The 27,456-nt window shown below is 34.2% G+C and overlaps 1 protein-coding gene across 1 annotated transcript; it reads right to left on the bottom strand.

Moving 5' to 3' along the window:
• Positions 1 to 407: 407 nt before the first annotated feature.
• On the bottom strand, positions 408 to 27,433 carry LOC149803130 (actin-related protein 2/3 complex subunit 1A-like). The gene is made up of 13 exons (XM_089952749.1): positions 27,286 to 27,433; positions 25,459 to 25,546; positions 23,680 to 23,831; positions 21,922 to 22,027; positions 21,115 to 21,232; positions 19,662 to 19,721; positions 16,998 to 17,104; positions 14,184 to 14,286; positions 9,547 to 9,622; positions 7,775 to 7,875; positions 7,092 to 7,181; positions 4,600 to 4,690; positions 408 to 1,856 (listed from the first exon to the last, which is right to left on the bottom strand). The coding sequence occupies exons 2-13, from the start codon at positions 25,526 to 25,528 to the stop codon at positions 1,818 to 1,820; spliced, it is 1,113 nt and encodes a 370-aa protein (XP_089808875.1). The 5' UTR covers positions 25,529 to 25,546; positions 27,286 to 27,433; the 3' UTR covers positions 408 to 1,817.
• Positions 27,434 to 27,456: the final 23 nt, after the last annotated feature.

Raw genomic sequence — 27,456 nt, 5'->3', positions numbered from 1 at the left:
TTAGGTCATTTTAGGTGATTATAGTCAAGTGCCATCTATTCTACATCCCCAAGCCTGTCGGAGTTTGGCATGAAGGCCTTCCAGTATTGATGCCAATCGGCCTTTAAGCAACTTTTCAAAATCCCCTAAAAGCATTTTATTAAATATATGGCCAGTATAAAGAGGTTTCATTGACATGATTTGACACAAAATACATGGCCAGTCAGCAGAGGCCAGATTAGAGAAGAGGCACTATTAGATATCCATACCAGAGTGTCCTGTGTAAACGTAGGTAAACTAAAAATATCTTGATCCAGACTGCACCTCTTTCTTTCTGGATGTGCCTTACATACAACTCCCTATCTATTCATAAGCAGTACTGCTTACTAGAAGATGGGTGTGAAGAAAAAAGTCATAAAATTGACCAGCAATATTTATTTTTTATTTAATATTAATACATACAAAGTCTGGCAATGTTTTCAAGATCCAACACTTAAAAACTAGATGTTGTACAACAAAGCTTTAAAATCTCTGATAACAAAACGTCAGCATACTATTTCATTTTTCTACTCTACATGACACAAGTAAATATATGGTTATTAATATTCAATTCCTTTAAGATATTTCATATTCTTCAAGCCATTCTTCATATGGCCATGCAAATTAGGGAATTTTCCTGCTCAGGATTTGTTAGGTTTCTGTACTAGAATCTTAGCCACTTCCCATTCCAATTCTAATGAATGATTTAAGTTGGCATGCGAGTGTTTTACTTGAGCTTATGTAGGTATTCTTCACATATAAAGACGAAATAATTAAAAAAATTCTCAATGGTAGCCAATTTCTACCATTCCAACCTTCATACAATCAAGTCATGCTTTACAGACTAATGTAAACCTTGGTACTTTGGACCTTGATGTTGCTGATGTTTACTTGTGTGACATAGCTTTAGATTTGTATCAGCTGATGATTAAATTTCATAACCAAGGATTATGCAGAATGCACAATGTAGCAAGAAATCCAACTTTAATTAGTCTGAACAGAACTATTTCAGACACAGTGGAATTTAACAAAGTTGATCAGGTGCTAGGTCTGAATGGAAAGTCCATAATGTAACCCTTTCCTGGTAAACAGAAAATGTATGAAATTTTCTAACAAAATTGGGGACTAAAAGGGAAATTCAATAACCAACCTAGTGTCAGTATTTTTCTTATTTTAAAGCTCATTATAAAGTAATACATAGCTAAGTATGCCCTACTTGATGTTTAGAGTGTAACAGATGCATTGGTAACAGTTTATGGGGATGCATTCAAATGATCATGTTACACATAACAGTCAAAATAAGCCAGCAAACACTCAACAATTTTACAAGACTGATACAGTGACACAGGTGTTCTTTATTTTAACAGCAAGATTTGCCAATGCACTTGCTTCTAAATCTAACTAGCAGATCTGGATCTATGCAGTTTGTTAGGAGTAATCAGTAGGACAAACAAGACTCTGATCCACTGGCACATCATCTGACAGCAGGTCAAGGTCTATTGAGTCACAGCTGAGCATAGAAAGTATTAACCATATGACTAATCTAATTCTTCATATGTTTTATATTTCTTGATGAAGATGATAAAGTTTAAGGATGATTACCATACCTGTTTTATTTATTTGAACAAAAAAATACATCATGAATGAAAAATATTGCATTAATAAAATACTGCAATAGTTTAATTTGAAGTATTTTATATGAATATAATATTAGACATTATAGGAACATGCATATATTGAAATATACAGATATATGAATCTCCTTGTGAATGAGGAGTGAAAGACGTTGGGTAGATTCTTTACACTATCTTCAACCCTGCCATGCTACGCTCCAAGCCCTAGAAGAAAAAAAAACAGAACTCAATTAGAATGATATTTACACCAAGGAAACAAATATATCCTAAAGTGTCACCTTCAGTTCTATATCTCTTTGAAAATTATCCAGTAACTGAACAGGTGATGTTGGCATTCAGCACAGCTTGGGGTGTTTCTCTATGGCTATTTATCTTGGATGATTGCTACAAATGGTCATAATGTTTCATAAAGTCACCAACACTCTAAAGTTTGCTCCAGAAATGAACCTATGATATGGATGGATAGATCAATCAACAAAACCATACAAAATAGATGAAACTGAAACATTCCTGACAGCAAAGGCATCTCTGTACCACTACTCTAATATGTGCATAATTTCATCGATGGGAGAGGAATAAAAAGCCCTGCCCAACCCAACCCCCCCCCCCATCTTGTACTTTTACAAAGTTATCTTAAACATTTATGGAGTTTTGCCCCTGAAATGAAAGTGAGGATGACGGAAGGATGGAAAAGCAAATGGAGTGAAGCATTTTCAAAATAATGAACTGAATGGCAAAAGTCAAAGATTGATCATGAAGGTGGTTTACATGAATGTGGGTAGATTATAGCATCTGATGTTTGCCAGAAAAGTTTGTATGGTATTCAGACTAAATCTGATGTTTGCCTGAAAAGTTAGTATGGTATTCAGACTAAATCTGATGTTTGCCTGAAAAATTAGTATGGTATTCAGACTAAATCTGATGTTTGCCTGAAAAGTTTGTATGGTATTCAGACTAAATCTGATGTTTGCCTGAAAAGTTTGTATGGTATTCAGACTAAATCTGATGTTTGCCTGAAAAGTTAGTATGGTATTCAGACTAAATCTGATGTTTGCCTGAAAAGTTTGTATGGTTTTCTGATGTGCCTAACCCAAAACCAAACAAAACCAATATTTTTTGCTACTGTTCCACAAGTCCATAATTCAAGAGTTGTTTAGCAGCCTTATGGTTAAGTGTTGGCAGGTCCATACTAGTCAGCAAAAGACTTTAGGGTAGGTTAGTATGGTTAAAGCATGCAAAATATCTCTGTGCTCATGGGCCAAAAAATCCTGTGCTGGTAAATCATAACATATAGGTTATAACGACCTTCTTTCAAGTGTCTAGTACTAACTGATGCATATAATTCTCATATTTCTTGACTCCTATGTGATGTGATTTGGATTTTTAATGTAGCTTTAACAATTTTTCAGTCACACTGCTACGATATCTGCAATGTGGCAGGTTACAGTGATGTCTAGCACTGGGGCATCATGCCGCAGACATGTAGCATGATGTCCCACCCAGTCACATTATCCAGACACCAGGACGACCAGTCCTAACACTAACCTCTTAATGCTGAGTACCATTTTTGTAAGGCTTTGGTATGACTCAGCCAGGGATCGAACCCACGACCTCCCGCATCCGAGGCGGACACTAACCACTAGGCCACCGGAGCAGTCTCTTGACTCCTATATACACAGTACCCAAGACAGAGCTTAAAACATGAAATCAAAACAGCCATAGAAGCATGAAATGTAGATCACAAAGACATGTTGAGCACTAAGAATGTGGTACTTATCAGGATGCATCCACTCACCAAGTTTCATGATTCTAGGTCAGATGGTATGCATATAATATGCTGTATTCATCAAGATGCATCCACTCACCAAGTTTCATGATTCTAGGTCAGATGGTATGCATATAACATGCTGTATTCATCAGGATGCATCCCCTTGCCCAACTTCATGATTCTAGGTTGGTTAGTAAATACACAGCATGCAAAAACACGTGTGGTCCTAAGCTAAATGCAACAAATTAAAACTGAACAAGTGAAATGTGAACCTTTTTTATTGCAATGGTGTGGTACTAAAGACACTGTATTGTCAAGATTCATGATTCTAGCATGAGCAGGGAATGAGAAATGGACTTCAAAGACAGAATAAAATCTGGACCACAGTAACCTACTTTTCAAATGTGGCATTGTACTCATCAAGATGCATCCCCTCAAAACATTTCAAGATTATATGTGTGATAGTATATACACAGGATGATGTGTGGTCATGAGCTAAATGCAAAACTGCAACTAAGCAAAGTAAAATGTTAAATTTAGGTCACAATAACCTGCATTTATTGTATGGGTGTGGTTCTAGCAAAAATGCATGTAAACAATCAGTTTAATGATTCTAGAGTGAACAATGCTTCAGAAATAAAACTTGCAAAACACAAAATTGAAAAAAAATTGAAGTCAATGAAACATGAAATGTCAGTCACACTGATCTACTTTTGCAATGAGGGTGTAAGATTGTAAGATTCATCAAAATGCACTCTCTCACCAAGTTTCATGATTCCAGGCATAGCTGTATGTGTCCAGGAGCTAAATGCAAAATCTTAACCAAGAATGCACAAATTAATGTGTGCACCAAGTCAGTCTCCTTAGAAATCTCCCCAGGGGGTAGGTGCCATGAAAACTATTCCAAACTGTTGCCTTGGTAATTGGAAGAAGACTTTATATGTTGGGAGACTGTACATATGCATAATGCTTTTATATGTATGGACATGGAAGTCAATAATGGGATAATATAATGTCTCTCCATGTAGAATGGCAAGCTAAAAATTGTTTTCTGCACAGCATAGTTGATGTACCCTGTACTGGCTGCATAGTAAATAAAAATACATTTTAGTCACAACCTCACCTAGTTTATTTAATTTGCAAAGAGTAAAACCAAGCGGGTTTCAAATAATCTTGTACCTTGAGGTCCCAGATGATTAGGTTCCCATCCACACTTGTGGTGGAGAACTTGCTGCAGTTGGACTTGTCACCAGAATAAATGGACACTTGACTGGAACAAATGATAAAAAAACAACTGTAAACCATTAATTTCATGTGTGATTTATGGTTTTATTATTTTGCAAGAATTTTAAATGTGAATTTAAATCTCTCAATCAATTTTTTAAAATTAAATTCATTATAGTAATCCCAAGATCAGAATCAAACATGCAATAGAAGGTAACAGTGAAACTTGTTTACAAGTGGATTCCAACTACAAACTGTACAGACCCAGGTCTGCCATCACATAATGCACCAGCAGATCTAGGTGGGAAAATTGTAATATTAATGTATGAAAAAGAACAAATTTTATATATATATATATATATACATATACATATACATATATATATATATATATATATATATATATATCAACACACATATAAAGTGATTTTTATATCATAGGTTTTTACCATGAAATATAACAGTTCATTATTACTGTGCACCACTAATGACCACACTTGTTTAATAAGAGAGGCAAAAGTAAACTGAAGGACTTTATACTTAGGGACCACCATACATAACTTTTCAACAAAAAAGTTTTGAAACAATGGCAAAAGCCACACCACTGCTGCTGGAAAAGTGATATGCATATCTAAGTCTAAATTAATTATGGTGTGTGAATTCTCCAGCCCAACTAGAGTATGCACAAGATTTGCTAACAATAGCATTCCATTTATGAGTTTTTCTCAGTAATAAACACAATTTACCTAAATAACACAAAATAATGGCTTGGAAAAACAAGGCTTGGTAGGGCATTTTTGTATAATCAGAAAAATTAAGATAATTAATCATATCTATAATGGACTGCAAGGGTTATTCTGATTGCACTGCATATGATGTGTTGTTGGTCTCGCCACCTACTGGGACAACCCTTGTAACTTTCTGAACAGGCCATAATTTTTGTGCTCGAATCCATAATGAATATTTGTGCACTTAATTATATCACATAATGGACTTATTCTAATTATGGACATGGTCTCTTAAAACAATTATTATACCAAAGAAAACAAGAACATATGGTTTTTACTATTTGTTAATAATGTGGAATTACACCAGTATTAGCTCATCTTACATGTACTGTAGCCTGGTAAACTATAAATGAGTGTCAGGCAAATGAAATTTATTTATGAAGTCCAATTTGTTAATAGGAACATAAAAAAATCTTCCAATTTTGATACCATAATATTCCCTGCATTAAAATTTGGAAATGTTCCTCCCCTGTAATGCTGGTAGAATAAAAAGGCACTGAAATTCTCCAGTACTAACAAAAGATTAATTAAATTAATTGAAAAAATGGGCTTGTAACAATAACTTGGTCTGAAATTGCCACTTGTCCACTCATATTTACTAGTGTCAACTGAGGATGGGCAAGTCAATGAAGATGCTTGTCCCATTGGACAAGTGGTATTTTAAGCAGTTTCTCTAACAAGCACAGTGTAGGATGAAGAAGAAATAAATTGATGCAAGAAAAGTAAAAGTTCTAAGTCAACTAAAAATAGGATGAGTATCCCAGTGAACCGTTTTATAGCATTCCGATATAAATACATTCTGATATTACCTCATGTACATACACTAACAAAAATTTAATGATGTCACATAAGGCAAAGTTGTAATGCCAAGGCATCAGAATGCATTCAAAGGTCATTTTACTTCAAAATGCTGTAATTGTATCAATCAGTCATTTTCTTAATGCAGTAACCACAATAATGCATCATACTATATATAAGATTTACAACATATTCTGTTGTCACATCTTACATCATGTTATTAATACATTTAATATAGAAAGTGAAAAGGTGTACCCAAAATAAAATCTACATATAGACTGTTATACCTGACCCTTTCCCATTAATAAAATGTTCACCATTATTCATGGGAAATCATGGGGGGCTGAAATTTTTTATCACACAAGGACATAAATCTTCATCATATGCAATCACTTAGTAATTAAGTCAAGATGCAATGAATGCAGATAGCTAAGAAAAAGGTGGATTTATCAGACTCTCTCTCAGTAGCTGCTGGTCATTTCTGATTACTCCTAATTCATGCACAACTGAGGATGACATCTGCCATAAACAGTCAACGGATTTGTTAGCGATTGTGATCATGTTTCACCTTATGTAATTGTTCAGCCAATTTACTGACCTTTTTATGACAGAAAGACAACAAAAGTAGAACTCAACATAACTCAACATAAGTTTGACAGATGACTAACACAGATAACAGATGACTAACACAGACGACAGATGACTAACACAGTGAACCATCATATCTTAACTTGTAGTTTATGAACTACATCAAGATGGCTGACAAACGTCCACAATCTTTGCTTCTATATGGTGATTTCAAAACACACACACAAATAAGTTAGACCAGGTGTATGCATTCTAAATACAAACAAATATTACGTGATGGTGTTCTGGTGCTGAGTCTTCAGGTCCACATTAGTGTCATCGGTTGTTGCTTTTCGGTCTAAATCCTTGAAGCGCATCATTGCACTGAAATCAGACAGATGATGTACAATAAATACTGTGCATCTGCTACTTTCTTAGTGTATCAGTTTTTATGGTTTAGTTTCTACAACCACAAACTTAAAGGCCCAACAAAGAATGATTATTCCATGTAAATGACTGGATGACTCAAGTATATCAACTAACACTAACATCATTTTTGGCTTGCACACGCACACACTTAAGTCCTGTGACTTTGGTATAGTATAAAAATGGTTTAAGTATTCAGGCCAAAACTAATTCCCAAGCAGTATCCAACATATGCATTGACGGTATATGATGCACAAATGCAGACAGAACAGCCATACTGAATGCCATACATTCTTTGATGCAATGGCAAGGTACTGAAATGCCAAAAGCATAGTAAACTATAATTTATAATACACATATTCAGCATGATTTTGACTTAATGTGACAAACATGCATTTAATTATTCATAACTTTTACATTACAAAAATTTGTTTTCATTATAGATGTAACATACATCCCAGAGTAAGATAAGAGATCAGTAACAAAATTCAGCTATTATGGTGATATTCTAGTTGTAAATAAATTCTTCATTTCTTTCTTTATTATCCAACCTTTTGGTCATTTGCTCCTTCTCATCTGGAATGTCAAGGTCATGGACAAAGCCGAGTTCTCCAGCCTTCAAACTAAAGAGCTTTGGGCAGCAATCATAACCCTAGAGAAAATCAAAGTATTCAAGATACTGATGGCTTGGCAGGTTCATGTAATTCTTAGCCAGTAATGGTCATGTGATCTGAGTTATAAACATGATCCAGGCTGAAACATATTTAAAGCCCATTCTGTAATAATTAAAAGAAAAATACCAATACACTTTAATCATAAATGTTCAAATATTTCTTCACTTCATCTCATAAAAAACCACTCTGTGATGTCCATAAAACAATTAAGAGAAAAAGCATTTTGTGATTACCTTAGGAAAATATTTCTAACTATAATCAAGTGAAACCATATTAAGTTCTAATTTGTAACCCTGATTTAAAATCTGATGTTCCTTGCCAAGTATTACAGTCATATGATAAAAATATGAAGTTATAATTATTAAAAATTACAAAATAATTTTAATAACACAAGAATAAGTAGCATGCCACATCACCAGTCTTTTTAAACCCTATGATCTTAACAAGTGTTTACCTCCTATCTTACTGTCATTTGATATTTTTTATTTTAATGATCTTGAACTTTGTTTTTCTGAGACCTACTACCCAAGTACAGTAAATAGCAAATATCATCCCTGTTCAGAGATGATATTGTGTGCAACATATGTTCAGAATTAATGTCTGTCCATATGAGACAAATGTCCCTGCCAGTAAGATGCAACTTCTGGGCAAAATCGAACAACATGCCATACCTTCATTAAATCTTGATGGACAATGATGAAAATCTTTACTTAGATATCCTTCAAGTGAAGCCCCACACCCAAATTTGGTCTCAGTCCATAAAGTCATTTAAAAGTGACTAAGTGAAAATAAAATATGCAAAGAATGATGAGACAAGACATGGTTAACACTATATGCATGCACCATGCACTTCTTTGGTGGGAGTGAAAAAAGTAAATTTGTGAATGAAAATCAGCTGTTAAAAATTTACTGAAAAATATAAGACAAATAATAGACATATGCAGGACAAAATGAAGACATGTCTTACCTTTCATGCCACTTGTTGCATATGTGATTAAAGAGAAAAAAATCCCTACTGGGCACTGATTTTCTACTATCTGAAAAGAATTTCCAGGAAATCCATGATTGTTTCTTCTTTTGAACTGCCAAGTAAGTTTTAAAACCATCTCTGATATTCTGGAGCTATAACAAGAGTTTCAAGATAGTTACCATAGTGACCATATTTGACATAAGATCAGCACCAATTTCATTTGGGACCAACTACATAAGTCTTTTAGTAAAAAATGCACGCTTAACAGTCCTCTATGTGGATAACTGAAATTTCTGTGCAGAGACCACTCTTTGTTCAGTTACAAAAACCTTGACCTATGAGCTTTTAACCCCCAAATAGGCTTCTTCCTTACCCAAAGGGCATGCCATCCACTAAGTTTGGTCCATGTCTGAGATGCAGAACTAATATCATTGCACAAAAAAATATTTTATCATCATTCACAGTGGCCTTGACTTCTGACCTTTGGACCTCAAAATCAACAGGGTTCTTAATAAACCCAAGTACAAATCAACAAAGTTTACAAACAATAGATGAACAAAATGTTATCTGATATACCACTTTATATATTCATATCAACAACAAAAAAACAACAGCAAGGTGTGTTTGTAACAGGCTATATGCATAATAAACATAAAGTAATGGGACTGCAATAACTTACAACTGCAACCAGACTGTTCTCTGTCACAAAAGTAATATCAACAAATGGCAGGAAGTTTCCCTTTACAACAGACAGCCTGAAAGTAAATGACGTATATTTAGTATGTTGTTATTTTACAACTCCACGGTAATTCATGAGACCAAATCATACAAAGTTATTAAAAGAAAACTCCAAGTGAAAGTAAATGACGTATATTTAGTATGTTGTTATTTTACAACTCTACGGTAATTCATGAGACCAAATCATACAAAGTTATTAAAAGAAAACTCCAAGTGGGGCTGGGATCGCTCGCCTGTGGGCATCTGCCTAGCAGTCAAATGCAGGAGCAGTTGGCCAAAAAATATAACGGATGCTTTCTAAATAAATACCTTCCAATGCTGTTGTCTGCATATGCTCTGAAAACAATTATTTAATGCTTTTTCCAGCTCTTGTTTCTCTCATCATTTGTCCATTACTGAAAAGCTTATATGACAGATGCTCTCTGACAAAGTTGATAAAATTCTGCATGGCAGTTTTTGGGAAAGATAAAGCTGGGTAAATGTTTCTGTATTTCAATAATGGTGGTCATATGTGATGACAGATTGGCATAATTTCTACATGTCTGAATGGCCTTCAAACTGGAATGATTCCTGTTAAATCTGATCAAATTATGCTTAGCATTTGTACATCATGTTATGTATGTTAAGTTGTTGCTGTTGTCATGGGGTTTAATGCCATTTTTCAGCAATAGGATAGGCTATATATATATATATATATATATATATATATATATATATATATATATATATATATATATATATATGGCAGATAGCATATTTGACCTAGGAATTACCCAGGAAAACCCTTGGAAGAATCACTGTCCCAAGGGAAGCTACTGACAAGATTTCTCATATGCCCATGATGGCTAAGCCTGAGACTCAAACCCATGTGGACAGAGGTGAGATGTCAGTGATCACTGATCACTCTGCCATCTGGGGCCCCATGTGTATGTGCATGCATGTGTGGTGGGATGGAGGGATGCATGCATATGATGTATGGTTCCCACGCTTTTCTAAAGATAAATTTCCAGGGTTTTTCCAGGATGAAATTAATTTTTTCAAGGTTCACATATGACCATTACTGAATGGAATTAAAGAACATTTTGGATTATAAAACATGCATTTTCAAAATCTAAAGCTGGTTCTCTTTCAAGACTCTCCAAAACATCTAAGACAGAAAAGACGATCATGTACAAAACCACAAAATGTATCACACAAAACAATTTGATTATATTCCTATAAATTGGCATGTAAAGTCACTTCAATGAACAAAATAAAAATTCTAACTTTATTTTGCTGACCTGCATTATGTTGCAAAGTGAGGACAACATAAAGAACACAAATTAGTTTTGTTTCCTTTCAAACCTTTAATTCTAAAGAATTCTATAGCAATATATATTTGCATCTTATAGAAAGTAAACATTTTCTATTACAGTATAAAAAACAATAAACGCAAATAATTAGAATCTTGTCTTGTAACAAAGACAGTTTAATCCCTGAATTTATCTGTGCCAATAAAATCCCAAAGAAGATTTTTCAAACAACCTATTCTCCTTAAGACGATCTGGTTAAAAATCCATCATTTAAAAAACATTTTCAAAAGAGCTGATTTAAATTTTGACAAAAGACCTTCAAAATTATAATCTGTTGTATATACAAGGACTGAATTTTCTGTAAATCAACTTGTCTTCTTGTAATTTGTTAAACCAATCCCCAAACTTGTATTGATACAGGGGCTCAAATTGTTTTTTAATATTTAACGCAAGGAACGACAATTTCTCATTTCAGATGAGATTCAACAATTTGGACTACAAATTTAGTTTAAAATGAATAGCAGTCTGTTTTCTAAATCAGGTTTCCTCTGAATATTCTCACTCCATTTTTTTGGACATTTAGATTGTGGTGTGGGGTCATTGCAATTGCCATCACTGTGCAGTTACGACACATGGTAGTCACATACCAGTGGGCCTAGAAAATTTAAACTTATGTTATATCAGCTTATATCTGCATGAAATCAATAGGAAAATGATTTATTTTCTCAGAAATGGCAAGTATTATAATTGTTATGTCTTTAATCTGCTGACAGACTAGATGAAACTACAGCATTGATGAAACCTGACCCGGTACTTGCCATTTGCATTACTAGTCACTTCACAAATTTCAAATGACGACATCGGAAGTCCATTAGTCACGTGATGTCAACAACAAACTCCATTTTAATGTTGTTGTAGAGAAATTTAATAATACTAAATGAAAGTCAGATACTTTTTGTAGAAACCTACAATCTGGCCAGTCTGATTTATCAAGCAGAGAGCACATGTCAACATGGTAGACAAGTGTTATAACAAAACTCCAGAAGTTGTTCTCAGAATAAATAAATATGGAAAATTTTGTGTTTTTTTCGTTTTTGTATTTTTATTACAACCAGTATACGACTTTCATTTAATATTTTTTTCTTTCTCTACAACGTTTGAAAATGTGGGTTAGATTTGTGTACTCATGTGACTAGCAATGCAAATCATGAGTACCAGGTCACATTTCATCAACACCATAGTAGTATCTTGTGTTTCAGCAGATAATAGAAATAATGATTTTAATACTCACAATTTCTGAAAAAAATAAGTACTTTTCATATCCATTTCATGCAAGTATCACTCGATCTAACAATGTTTAAAGTTTGCTAGGCCATCCGGTAAGTGGCTACACTTTGCCACCATTATGTTTGCCTCTTGTGATGCTAGACTGGTTTTTATACATTCAGTGTAAGGAATTATATGGATATCGAGCTGACTTTGAAAATAAAAGTCTACTAGATGAATTTAATCCACTGAGCATTTGGACTGACTCAGCATATGTTTATTGCAAGCACCCAAATGACCCATACTACACCCTTCGAATATTCTGGTTAGAACTTGATAAATTTAACTCACGATCAGTCTAGTTATGACTCAATTACATAATTGTTTCAGGCATCAATTTGTGGCAGAAAATCTCCGGGTTTTTCCAGACTTTCATCAATATTTGTGAAATTTCAGGACTTTTCCTGGTTGGGAATTTTTTATATCATTTCTCCTAACTTTTTCCCGATAACATGTTAACCCTGTGTTGAATGGTTCCAAGTAAGTTTAGGCATACAAAGCAGAGTTTAATGCATAAAGGAGTAAAATAATCAAGATCAGATCAGAAAGAATCTCTAGAGTTGTAATAAGGTCAATCACATGCAAAATAACCTCATAACTATGCATGGATCTCACTCACTACTAAACTTGTCCAAGAACTTGATGATATATTCCAAGTCTGATTAAAACTGGATCAGAAATACAGCATTAAAATTGGTAACAAGGTCATCTAAACGTGTGTGCAAGATTACCCCATTATCATTAGACCTTCTCATTTGGAGCACTATTATGGAAAGCATGCCACTGCAAAAATGTTGCCTTGATTAATTGCCTCATATGACATGTAGGAGGTTGCAAGTTTCTATTCGGGAGTTTTGTATGTAAGTTACTAGGGTTTTCCTAAATTTAATAACTGCAGCCATATTTGATGGTTGTTTGGTATCATATGGATAAAATTAAGAGCCCTTCATGTCAGAATACTTTTACTGTCTAATTTGGTCAAATTCTGCTAAGCAGGAAAAAATTATTTAATGTTTTTTCTATGTATGGTAATAGTGACCATATTGGTCAGTATTTGGTATCATTTGAAAAAACCTGAACAAACATTATGTCAGGATGCTATCTTGAAGTTTGATCAAATTCTGTTGAATGGTTTTAGTCTTTTAAATGTGTGATATTTTAGTAAAAGCAGTCATATTTGACAGTGGATCAGCTTCATCTGTACAAATCTGAAAGCCCACTATGACAGGATGCTAATTGTTGGAGCAATTCTGATCAGTTGCTTTCAAGGTTTTTCTACCAAACTTGAGGAAGTATTAGCATCATTTAAAAACAATTGCAGATATGCTATTTACCAAATTTATTCAAATTCTGCTGATTTCCTTTCGAGAAAAAATTGTTACTACTTTTAGCAATGGCAGCCATCTTTGATGGTTACTTGGTAAAATGTTTAAAATTTGGAAGTTTCCAAACTAGAACACTTTTGGTAAAATTTGGTCAAATTCTGCTCAGTAATTTTTTTTTAGGAATGGTAGTCAAATCTGATGGCTTATGAGTATTTACTTTAAAAAATCTGAATGACACCAATACCATAATGCTCCATGTAAAGTCATGTGCAAATTGGTCAAGCAGGCTTTCATAAGGAAATCTGTATACAATTTTTTTACAAGACGACGATGATTGATGAACAATGCTCAACAGTGAAAGGGCCATTTCACCTTATGTCCATGAGTTAAAAACTGATAAAAAGTAAAAGAGATTATCTGGTACTCCTGCCAATAAAGCTACTTTCTATTTCCCATCATTTAGAAGCATCGCATGAAATGACTTTGAAAAACTGGACTAAATTTATTTAATAGAGACCACACAATATTTGAAAGCCTTCAATTCTGATCAATAACGGATGTGGATGAGCTCTTATCAACACAATATAAGGCTTTACATGTTTTCTGTTTGTGCATATTATGAGAAATACTGTTACCTGTTGCCATTGGCAGCATCAGCAATGGAGATACTGGAATCATGTCCAACCCAGGCCAGCTTGTCCCCACTAGGCGAGAACGACACAGCATGCACCCAGCCACCTACAATTGGACAAAATGCAACTATAAAAATGTGGCATGCAAAAACCATATTAGCCTGAAATCAAAAAGATAAATGTTCTGTTTCAAAGAACCATGAAGACCGTTTTCTGAACCTGTTTTTATGAAGAAAAATGGTTGAAAAATGTCATAACTGCTTTGTTAAATCAATGTCATAAGACATAAAAATACAAAAATGGGACCACCAGGTTTTGCAAGTTCAGGTGTAATCATTACGAATAGGCTCTTTTTTTTGTAGCAACAAGATTTAATTATAAACTAGAGAAATGGTGAGCAACTTCCTCACCCAAATATAGCTCCACCCATCCAGGATCCCACCCTTACTTCATAATGGAGCTGAATCTACAGTAAAACAAAGCACAAAACTCTTCTGCATAACTTCTGATGATGACCATAATATATACCTTTTCACAACATGGAAAAATATTGCAAGAGTAGTTGCATTTATAAATATGTATCCAGCTCTAAGTCACTTTAGAGGAATAACTCTTAAAAATATCGTAAGAGCACAGAGATTTGTCAGTATGTGCAAAATTAGTTAGTGACCATTGTATGTACAAAGTTTAACAGTGACCCATAACAAAACACGACAAAGCAATTTTTAAAAAAAGTAATAACGATACTACCTATTTGATCAAATTACGTTCGGGATAACTTTTTCTGCTAGGTTCAAATTCAGGCCCCCTTGAAAGATGCAGAGAAATAATGTCTTTTTAGCAATATATTATATAGATAGACAAAGGGAGGCAACTTTACAGGCTATCTTCCCTTTCTTCCACACTAAGTGGTTACCATTAAACTTAAGCCAAACCTTTGAAGATGTTTGCATTATGGGAAGGGTGAAAGGGGTTATTTGTAATATGATCAGATAAGTATAATTGAAGAAACACAATTTACAAGAAAAATAGTGCTTTCTCTTGCAAATACACTACCTGATCATATTATGTTAAGAGATGAGTTAAAAGGAGGAAAAAATTATCATCTTACCTCTACTTGTGTCACCAAATTGGAGCATGATTGCTCTACTAAAGGTTGAACTCCTCCAAATGTTTGAGGGAAAATATTTTTATGCACATGAGAGGGATTTTACTGTCTCACCATTGAAAGTTTTCCAGGCAAATCCAGTAAAAGTGTCAAATTCATGTCTGGATCAAAGGTTGTGCTTTCATGAATGAGCAGTGGTCACTGTCTGTGCAGCTACTACTAACCCAACAAGATTCAGTTCTCTTCTAATCAAGGCCATGTCAAGCAAATGGAAGCTAGAGAAGGCAGACTGGGCATGCCAGTCAGCTGACTTCGCTATGTCCCAAAATGAGCCATTATATGCAAGTCCATGCTGATGATGGTCACTAGATTTTTTGAGAGGACACCATCATTAGTCTTGTGACAGTTCAGACTACAATGATTAAATATCTCCCTTGAGCCAAGTGGCCAGCACTTGTGGGTAATGTCATCATTCTTCCCTTCAACTGTAGGAACAGTCTTCAACAGATGATGTGGATATTGTCTGTCCACCTCAGGAAACACCTGAGGGTATGTTCTGGATCCTGCATCTTTGCTTCTCTTAACAGGTCGATACATGCTAATCTTTCAAAATCTCAGAAATTCATACACTCGAAAAAGCTGCTTCATTTAGTGTTTATTTAAAAAAAAGTACAGTTGCTATAAGTATATATACGTGCAAAATAAAAGGTTGGGCCATGGTTTTCCTCATGAGTATTTTTAAAATTTGTGTTCTAAACATATACTATATACTTTATAATGCTTGCCACAGGACACACTATTGTATATAGTTCTACTATCACTACGACTAGCAATACAGGACTGTGATGGGTATCAGGGACCACTGTTGCCATCTTGAGTAGCACTTAATGAGCTATAATTTATTTTATTCCTGATTTAAGCTGATTGAGAATAGGGGAATTCGTGATTTTTTTTTGTGCATGTGGTGTGAATCTGTGAATTGCTATCGAGAGTCGCGAAATTCACGCCAAAATTGTGAGGGTTGGCAGGTCAGTGTATCATGCCTATATCTTGCCTAAGCTGCAGAACCAAGACAGAACAGTCTCTAAAGATAGCTGATACCAAAATACAAGTCTCTTGGAGTATCTACAGATATAAGCTATGAAATTTTGTGATTTCTTACAACATGTAGTCTTGAACAATGGTTTGCCTGTATAATGATAATACGAAAAAAATAACATTCTTTGTTCAAATTACTTTAAGAAGCAATATGAAATAGAAATACAGCCTCAGACTATTGTGCTAAGTAAAAATCAAATGTCTCTGGGAGATGACTGTACAGCTTCTAACATAGATAATTTAGCTCAAGATGTGTACATGATCCGATTGCTACCACAATATCACAAGGTAAATGAGTATGACCAAGGATAAGAAACAAACCGACTGCCCCTAATCCTAGTACAAACAGACCCCCCTCATTAATGACCCATCTGAATCTAAATGAAGGATCACCACACCATAGAGGTGATTGAGTACGAACTTGCCAAGATATAGCCCTTGTATATAGTCAAATAACACCATACCACTACCTAACTGGTCAATGACCACAACAAAATCTGACTTTACAAAACTTCCTGCAAAAAAAAGTGATTATAAAGTACAAATTTGTCAGATGATACTGCACAAACTGATGATCTATAGATTTAAAAATGCAAACTTAAATTCTTTACCTGCTCCATTAGAGAATTCAGCCATCAATGACTGGAAGGTCATTTTACTCCCCCAAATTGTGGAAGATGGTTTCTCCTCAATGTCTTTTATGTAGGTAGAAAATATTCTAAAAAATTCAAAAAATAAACTTTCACGTTAGAATTTATGAAAATCTGACTATATTACTCTACTTAAAATCCTGAAATGATTTTACCAACATGAACTGAATTCAACTGTACAGGCAGCAGAATCCATAGAAAAACAAGAGACCCAACTAGGCACGAAATCATTCATCTGTCCTACATCTACACAAAAGCCAAAATGCAAGAGCTGGTCCAGAAGAAATCTCTCGTTAACTTGGGTCACAAATTTTTCTTCTTCTAGTTCTGCCAATAGGTTATTAAAAAAATAAAACTTGTCAAGGTTTCTCAACTATCTTCATCTGTATGGCAGAGTAGCATCATTTTTTTTAAATATTTAAAGGCCTCCAAACCAGGATGCCTTCTGTCAAATTTTACCAAATTCTGTTAACAAGTCTTTCAAAAGGTGATTTAAAGGTTTTTCAAATTTGTAATAACAGCCATGTGCAACAGACCTGCATCATTTGTGCAAATTGTGAGTGTGTGTGATTTAGATTTGTAACGTAGCTTCAACAATTCTCAAGTGATATCGCTATGATGTCTGCAGTGTGGCATTTTATAGTAATGACTAGCACTGGGGCATCATGCTGCAGGCATGTAGCATCATGTCCCACCCAGTCACATTATCCTGACATAGGCCAATTAATCTTAACACCAGCCTCTTAATGCTGAGCGTCAAGTGAGGCAGCTGCTTGTACAATTTTTCTGCAAGTCTTTGGCATGACTCAACTGGCGTTTTAACCTGTGGCCTCCCACATCCAAGGCAGATGATCTAACCATTTAGGTCACCAGAACAGTCAGTGCACACTGTAAAGTTGAATATAAAGATGTTTCCAAACAAATTTGATGGAACTCCTTTTATCAGTGTCTGAGAAGATGCATTCAACAGATCTTCCTATAGTTCTGCACTTGGATTCAGAAGCACTGCTGAAAGTGCTGATGGCACTGTTTTCTCTTCAACTCTCACAGTGTAGAGAAAGTTAATATGCACTTATATCAACTTTACCTACTTCCTGGAATGACAGTTATTATTTTATTATTATCAGAAACAGACAGCTGATGATGATGGAAAGTACCTGAAATACCACAAAGTACATAAACTTTGCAGTCCATGAAGCATAGAAACAAATTTTCATAGGGTAGGCCAGTGCTGTCCAACCTTTTTGATACCATGGGCCACTGATAAATGTTTTTTTTTAAGCTGAGGGCCGCAGCAGAAAACTGCACGTGACCCATGGGTTGGACAACACTGGTGTAGGCATTACTATATTCTGAAAGCACAATTATAAAATATCAGAATATTAAGAATACTTGGCTCATTTTTTAACATTCCAGTTAAACTCAGAAAGTGAAAAGAGGCATGCAGAGCTATCAATCATCAAAGATGTGCTCATCAGAAATAAGGTCTACCTGTTGTCCTTTAAACCCAAATCAACCCCATTATTTAAAAGTCAAAATAAAGAAAATTGTAGATGCTTTAAACCTTTCATAGGAAAATACAATTTTTTTAAGCAACATGAATTATCATTGGAGAAAACCAGGAGAATCAACTTGTGTTTAATTTTAAACCCTGTGCAAAAAATGTCAAAAAGCAGTGGAACCTAAAAATAAATAAAATATTTGCACAATTTGTTTTTTCTTTTTTTTCTTCATATTGTCAGATATGATTTTCTGGATAAAATGATATATTAATATTGATGCTATGTAAGAAAATAAGATAATTATGCATAATTTGCTCTTCTTCATATAACACACCTTCATACAGTCTCATGACACAGCATTTTAAAATAAACTTAACGTAAATATATTTGATAAAATGAAAGAAAAGTACAAGAAAAAGTTTTATTTTAAATAAAATCTCTAAATACAAGACTGTCAATCCTATTCTCATATATACTAAAAATATGCAGATATTGATAGTTGCAAATCAAAATATTCATAACGATAGCACACTGGTGTCTGTGTTGTGTACATCAAAATATGCATAACGATAGCACACTGGTGTCTGTGTTGTGTACATCAAAATATGCATAGCACACTGGTGTCTGTGTTGTGTACATCAAAATATGCATAGCACACTGGTGTCTGTGCTGTGTACATCAAAATATGCATAGCACACTGGTGTCTGTGTTGTGTACATCAAAATATGCATAGCACACTGGTGTCTGTGCTGTGTACATCAAAATATGCATTGCACACTGGTGTCTGTGTTGTGTACATCAAAATATGCATAGCACACTGGTGTCTGCTGTGTACATCAAAATATGCATAGCACACTGGTGTCTGTGTATAATTGTATACCATAACATGCACAATCACAACACACTGATGTCTATGTTGTGTACAATTTTAAACCATATGTGTATAATGATAGTACACTTGTATCTGTGTTGTGTACAATTGTACATCACAATATGCATAATGATAGCACACTGGTGTCTATATTGTGTACAACTGTACTGTTTAACTTTACAAGTTTTGACATCTGATCAATAAGTAAGCATGTTATATTTTCACATCCTGGAGTAAACATTTATTACACACCTTGCCTTGAAATCCGTAGATCCAGCTGCAATGAGCACGTTATTGGGATGCCAGTCCAAACTGCAACACAAAAACATAATTACTATATGATCATCAATTCATTAAACAGAAAAGTAAGTATATTTTGACATACATAGGGCCAAAATAAAAATATGGACAAGGCCTGTATGCAGACCCCACGATTACATTGCTGTGAAAAGGGACCTTAAAGAAAGGTTGAAAAGTTGAGCAGGCATGTTGCAGAATGACTTGTCTTAGCTTCATAATGAACTGTCTAATGTATGAACAAAATCTATCAGTTTATGAAATATATGCAAATGAAAATGAAGAAACTTGAACTAAATCGCAATGCTGATTTTATTTCTTTGTAACCTTGACACAAATATCAAAGGAGCAAAACCTCATTGTGCAGAATGAATTGCATGGCTTCATAATGTTTCATATCTAGTATGAAGACATGGCCAGGTGATGTATATCATACATGCGATCACAACATCGCTATAAAACATGTATCCTTGACCTTAAGGTCAAAAGGTTGTGCAAGTATGTTGCAGAATGATTTGTCTTAACTTCATAATGATCTATTCAATGTATGAATAAAATCCATCAAGGGGTTTACAAAATATAAGCAAATGAAATAACTTTAGCCAAAACCTTAACACAACTTTTCTAAGGTAACAGGAGTCAGTGAGCATGTCATTGAAATAATTTTCTTAGCTACATAATAATTTATGCCAAGCAGAATGAGAATGTATCAAGAGGTTTAGAAAATATGTGAAAATAAAATACTTAAACCAAAATATTTAACTGTTGACATTGATTATGGCACTTACACTAATTCTATAATCAGGAAAGGTGACTGCTACATCTCACTTATCACTGATTTGGGTTTGATAAAAATCCATTTTGGGGGCAAGGCAATTCAAATAAATTAAAACTTTAACCAAAACCTTAAAAAAAATTATATGCTTGTGACCTCGACCTCAAGGTTAAATGGGTAATACTGCAAGTCACTGAATAAGCTTCGCAATGATTCATCCAAGGAATGAAGAAAATCCATCAACTGGTTTGAACAAATAAGTAAATGAAAACTGAAACCAAAACATAAAATGAATTTTTTCTCTGACTGAGCATATTCTTAAGATCACAGGGGCCAACTATGCCAAACATAAGAACCTATAAAAGGTAAAATGGGTGAATGAACACATCATAGAATGATTTGTCTTAGCTTCATGATAGTCCATGCCATGCATGATGAGAATCTATCAAGCGGTTTAAGAAATATATGCAAATGAAAGAAAACTTCAAACAAAACCTAAGCAAATTATTCATGAAACATGAAAAAGTGATGTGTCTCCCTTTCCACAAAGAAATCAATGCAAAAATGTAAAGACTTCTAAGCCCATGTTTAAAATTAACATACAAAAATAACATTGATTCTTCTGCTCCTTACCAAGTTACGGTGGATCTGATCGGCTTCTTGATATGCTTACTGACCCACCAGTTGTTCTGTACTTCAAAGTAGCAAATGGATATTATCCTGGCTCCACTTCCAACAGCAAACTTGTTTTCTGCCAGAAGAAAGCAAAACTCCTTTAGTACTAAACAAAGAATATGCCTTGAATAACATTTAGCTAATGCATTTTTAAAGGGGGATCCACATGTAGTCATCACTGTGAACATAAAATATGTCTTGAATAAAATTTCAGCCATACATTTTTAAAGGGAGGTCGACATGTCTTCACTGTCAAACAGATTTTCTTCCCTTAATTACCACATAACATCCAAAGCTAGAATGTACAACAAAGCAGTATGTCCCTTAACATTTCTCCACTAGGTTATATACCATAAATTTCACTTTGGCATGTATGTCATCTTTACAAGGTTAAATCTTTGTTGTAAAAACTGCCAAAAATGGAGTCTTTCTGTTCACACATTTAAAAATGAATCACACAAAAACTCCAGGAAGATAAACCCTTCTAAACAAATACAAACATGATGCAGAAGAAGATTAAATATAAAACATACAAAAATGTTACATTTCTGTAAAATCTATATAAAAAGCATAAAGTTAAATTGTTAAAGCATGACTAAAATTTTGTTTAAACTGCATTTATTTATAAAATGAAAGACTCTTGGGTGGTATGTCCTCATACACTTTCTTCAAGCAGTTAACATCAAAATATACATGTCTCTAAAAACCAAAATGATACTAGGGAATGCTATTGTTATTCCATAATGATATATTTGCTTCTCTAACCTTGTGGTGACCACTTGACACTGGTGGCAGCCCTATTGATCCTCAGGATGACCAGCAATGGCTCCCATTTTCCACCTTGAACTGTCCACACATATGCATTCCTGTCCTGTAATAAGAAATCAATTCTTTGATCAAAATCGGTTTCTTCGATACTTAATCAAAATACATTTAGACTACTTCCACTGTGTCACAAATACAGCTGAAAATGATAATCACCATGCCTTTAAATTTATTTACATAACCAAACGTGTACAAATTCATAAGCTTAATATAAACAGAACACAGGAGTAAACCCCCTTCCTCCCCCCCATAAAGCTCCTAACTACCACCAATGCCCCTCCCTGTCTCTTATCCATATCACCACAGTATATTCTTAATACTGTTATTTTTTTCGTTTTATGACACATTTTCTGATGCTTTTCATATTTGATGAAATAATGGTCTGCATTTTTGTCTCCTTTTACAAGACAAAGATAAATGTCTTCTACAGCATGTCATTTTGTAACAAGACTCTGGAATGCCACCTCTCTAAATAGACAAAGATAAATGTCATTTGTAACAAGACTCTGGAATGTCACCCACCATAGGCCACCTCTCTAAATAGACAAAGACAAACGACCTTTTGTAACAAGACTCTGGAATGCCACCCACCATAGACCATCTCTCTAAATAGACAAAGATAATGACCTTTTGTAACAAGACTGGAAAAAGATGCCACTCCACCATAAGCCACCTTTCTAGTAAATAGATAAAGATAAATTACTTTTTGTAACAAAATTCTGGAAGAAGATGCCACTCCACCCAATGTAACCTCTCTAAACAAAGAGAAATATCCTTTTCTACCAAAAAAGATACCACCCCACCATAAGCCACCTCTCTGAACAAAGAAATGTGTCCTTTTGTAACAAAACTTAAAGATACCACCTCAATATAAACCACCACTCTAAACAGACAAATATAAATATCCTTTTGTAATGAAAGTCTGGAAAAAGATGCAACTCCACCATAAGCCACCTTTATAAACAAAGACAGATGTCCTTTTGTAACAATTGGAAAGAGATGCAACCCCACCATAAGACTTCCATCTAAATAGACAAATATAAATGTCCTTTTATAATGAAATTCTGGAACAAGATGCAACCCCACCATAAGCCACCTCTATGGACAAAGGTAAATGTCCTTTTCTAACAACTCTGGACAAACATACCACCTCACCATAAGCAATCCATCTAAATAGACAAAGATAAATGTCCTTTTGTAACAAAACTTGGGAAAAAATGCCACTGCACCCAATGTAACCTCTCTAAACACACAAAGAGAATTATCATTTTGTAACAAAACTCTGGAAAAAAGATGCCACCCCACCATAAGCCACCTCTCTAACAGCTTTAAAATTAATATGTTACTCTATACTTTATGTAAGCAAAAGAAAGCTGGATGAAAGACTAAATTATACATATAATGACTTTCTTCCAATTAATTGTAAAAAGATATTTTACAACTTCAACTTAAATTATGTCCTCAGATCTATTTTAATTCCACATTTAATTTTTATTTTAAGGCCAAGTTCAGTTTGTGCATAAATTATTAGTGACGAAAAAACATGCATATATAAAGCTAATAAAACTTCAAGAAACATGATAAAGTGTGTAGGTAATTCTAAATATTCTACTCGGCGGCAATATGTCATCCTAGTTACTGTTCTGTGAACAAGAAATCATGATGTGAACATTATGGGGTTAAGGCAAGTACACTCACTGCACCACAGGTGACAATGCGATTACTTTTGGGTGCCCAGTCTATTCCTGTTACTCTTTGCCCATGTTCAGTCAGTGTACCAGTCTCCTGAAATTTCATTCCCTGCTTCTTGAAGATCTTCACTTCATTATCATTCTGGGACAAAGCTAACTCTAGGGAACATTAAAAAAGAAATGAAAGATTTTTGTTGTACAACAATGTTTAATCTGTTATGGTTGAAAATCGTAACCATATACTGAAACAATATACATGTAAATTGCATAACACTTTAAAAACTTGTAAATTCCGAATCTGTAGTAACAAAAAATTCAATTTAGCAAATAAAGGTTTTCACTCTGAAATGAGCCATCCCAAGCACAAAGGTTATATCAGGCTGATGACATAATGAACTAGATGATGATTTAAAACATTATGTTGTAATCTTAATTCTAAATAAATGTTCTGACAAAATTAAAAACAAATAGATTTATTGCAAATGTTATGAAAAATGATAAAATACAGCTTATATATTTGAAAGCTATATTGTAATGATCAGAAAAGAATTTTATAGTCATTCATGTAGAATCTTTTTCAATATTTAACTACTCAGGCGTCACTTGTTTTTAGCAATACTGGGAATAAAACTGGATCTCATGCTTGCAAATTTTGGCAAGTAACTTATGAAAATAATTTGCAATACCTTGCGATATAAAACATCTAGAGTGTTGATATGCAAGACCTTACATAACTAAATCTGTACCATAGATAATCAACCATAAAAAGGATTTAACTGCAAATAACATAGATCCTAACCTCCATCGCATCAAGTGTCAGCTGATCAGGGTTTATATTGTTTGTTCTACTGATGTTCCTAACAAACTAAGCAGACCCAGATATGATGGCATGTTATGCAACAGCAAATCTGGGTCTGTGCAGTTTGCAGTTGGATTTGACTTTATAACTGAGTATATATAGTATTTCTACATGCATTCAGCCAGGCATGACCAATTAGCTTTAATGCTGAAAAGTAAGAGATGGTCATAATTGGAGAACATTATATATGTATGAAGCTGTTCACTGGATGCGACAATTGTATGTAAGCAAATTTGAGACACTGAGCTTTAATGATAAGAGTGGAATCCAATACATATCCCTGTCAATTAGTAATTTATTTAGGAGCTATTTCTACTGATAAGATAACCGTTTTTTGTGTGAGAGAGATAAATGAATGCAGTTTTAGAATAAGACAGAAAGAGAGGGAGAAATAGATAAATGAGCGCATGTACACAGTTGTAGTTTTCTTGATTGTTGTTAAATAGCTAAACAAAACTCATGTATCCTGGTAGCATACTAATACTGTTAATAATACAAGTGAAATAATAATAGTGATAATACTATTTGGTTCATACTATATACATTTGTCTTGAACCAAGCTTTAGAGGTGTACCTTCCTTCAGAGATCACCCAAGTACAAAGGCCACATTTTCCCTCTCCCAATGATGGCTGTTATAAATAAGTTTGACTATAAGCACAATAACAATTTTATTTAAAATGTGAAAGCAAGATGCATTATGACTGTGACCATGACCCTGGGGTCAAAGTTGTGAAAGAAGCATGTCACATGATTTGTGCTAAGAACAACAAGAATCTATACGGGGATTTAAGAAAGCAAAAAATAAATAAACTTGAACCAAATTCTTGAGAAAAAAACAACCAAACAAAGTATAGGCTGCAACAATGGGAAAAGTGCTATGTCTCACATTCCCAAAAACATGGGCTCAATAAAAATACCACACTTACGATTTCTGTCAGCACTAAATGAATGACAAGTGATGGAGGTAGTTCCAAAGTCATGTTTCTCTGTAGCCATGATCTTCTAATGCTGTGCCTAAAATATATTAAACATAGGATATCAAAATGACTGATTTTAGTGTTTAACAGCACAAAAACACAACTAGGCAATTGGAATAAAGTTCCTTGCCCAAAGAAACACCATAGTAGCTGACCATGGCTGATTCAAACCTGCACCATTTCAGTTTCATGTACAATGTGCTAACCACTGTGCCATCATGGCCTTGTCTTATTATGTTGCCTCAAACGACATGCAGTCGGTTGCATCAGGCCAATTCCACATCCCCAGGCATGCAAGTGGATTTAAATGAGTCCAGCTACAACTGACAAACTAGAGAGGTGTCAATGGAGACAGTTAAAACTCATTTAAACAATACTTAAGGACATCTTGACCATTTTACAATGAAACATATAAAAAAAATTTAAAACAGTGTAACAAAAACTGAGGAAGATTTTACAATCTTGTCACAAGATTACTGATTTCAGTATCAAAAACAAAACAGGGACTAATTTTTGTTGCATATTTGATTTTGTCTTATCATGCCAAGCGAGTATATATATGGTTATTGGATAGGGATCTCAAAAGTTTCTCAATTATAGCTCAAGAAACATGCCTTTCAGGGCTAGGAATGGGTATATGAAGTTAACTGGCTGTTTTGCAAGGCCAGCAAAAATGTAAAATCATACATTTCTGACTAAACAAGGAGCTGAATGCTGTTGTGATACTCATCATTTATTTCAGCAAAGACTATCCCTGATATGTTCCTGATTTCATTTACATATATACTGAAAGGCCACAAAATGAAAATATTTGTTACCCAACTATAATACGTTAGGAGAACTAGTACCCATACATACTCTGACTCAACCATTTCAAATAAAGCATTCCTGTGGGAGTGATAACATTAATAAATGCACAAGACAGCATCATGTGGTAGATTTAATGTTTTTAAAAAGCTTTTTAAAAATATTTCAATCACACAAAGCTGCATAATTGGTAAATGAAAATAGATGAACACCTAGTATTGTTCCTATAGTTATCATTCTTTATTCACAGCTATAAAATAATCCTTCCTCTTAGTAATACAGCAATCATACTAAATTTATAGACATTTTACATTTAGCAAGGCATTTTTTAAATTAAAATTTAATACTGATTTGTGTACAAAGTTTCAAGTGACAAATATTGCACTTTACAAAATAGTTTACATAAGCAATACACTGTTTCAATGAAGAATGTTTTGGTCCTAACTATTTCACAACAATGGGGTGTTCCATAAAAAAATGTATTGAAAATATGTACTTGGAAACTGAAGATATGAAATTGCAGCGTTCCAATACCCATATCAAATTTAGAAATAAATATTGGTAGATGAAAAAATGCAATATAGAACGAACATCCCACACACATAGAAAATGCAAAACAGAATATGCAATAATATATATCAATACAATTATAACGGTAATACCCTCCATAGACCAAACTAAACACTTAGTCATGCATGGATCCAACTACCCAGGCATCCCGTGTTGATTCAAGAGGTTTAAGGTGGTCTTCATTTAACAAGGAATAAGAATAGTCCTACAAGGTAAGACATAGCACAGGTTGTTTTTGTTTTAGTGCTATCGCCCACAACATAAATATTAGCGTCGAGGTCTTACATGTATAACTAGGAATAAGACCAGAGTATTTTTGGAACTTGATCTCTGTAACGTAATAGATGGTTGTATCCCTTTAAGAAGGGTATTTTTCGCAGTGTAGAAAATAAATATTACCTTCTCGCCGTAACAATGAGTTTACACAAAATTAATTAAAATTTTCATAAGCTTAAAATCTACACAAACTCGGACAAAATTCGTGGACTATGGTCAGTCTACACGAATTTTCTATCCCGGAAGACTTTCAGAAATCACGTGGTTTGAACGTGATAGCAAACGAGAAAGATT

Source organism: Sinohyriopsis cumingii, chromosome 3, assembly GCF_028554795.1.
Source record: "Sinohyriopsis cumingii isolate HCF-2022 chromosome 3, ASM2855479v2, whole genome shotgun sequence".
NCBI lineage: Eukaryota > Metazoa > Mollusca > Bivalvia > Unionida > Unionidae > Sinohyriopsis > Sinohyriopsis cumingii.
Note: the sequence above shows the minus strand (reverse complement) of the source record. Positions and strands in the feature narration are given on the sequence as shown.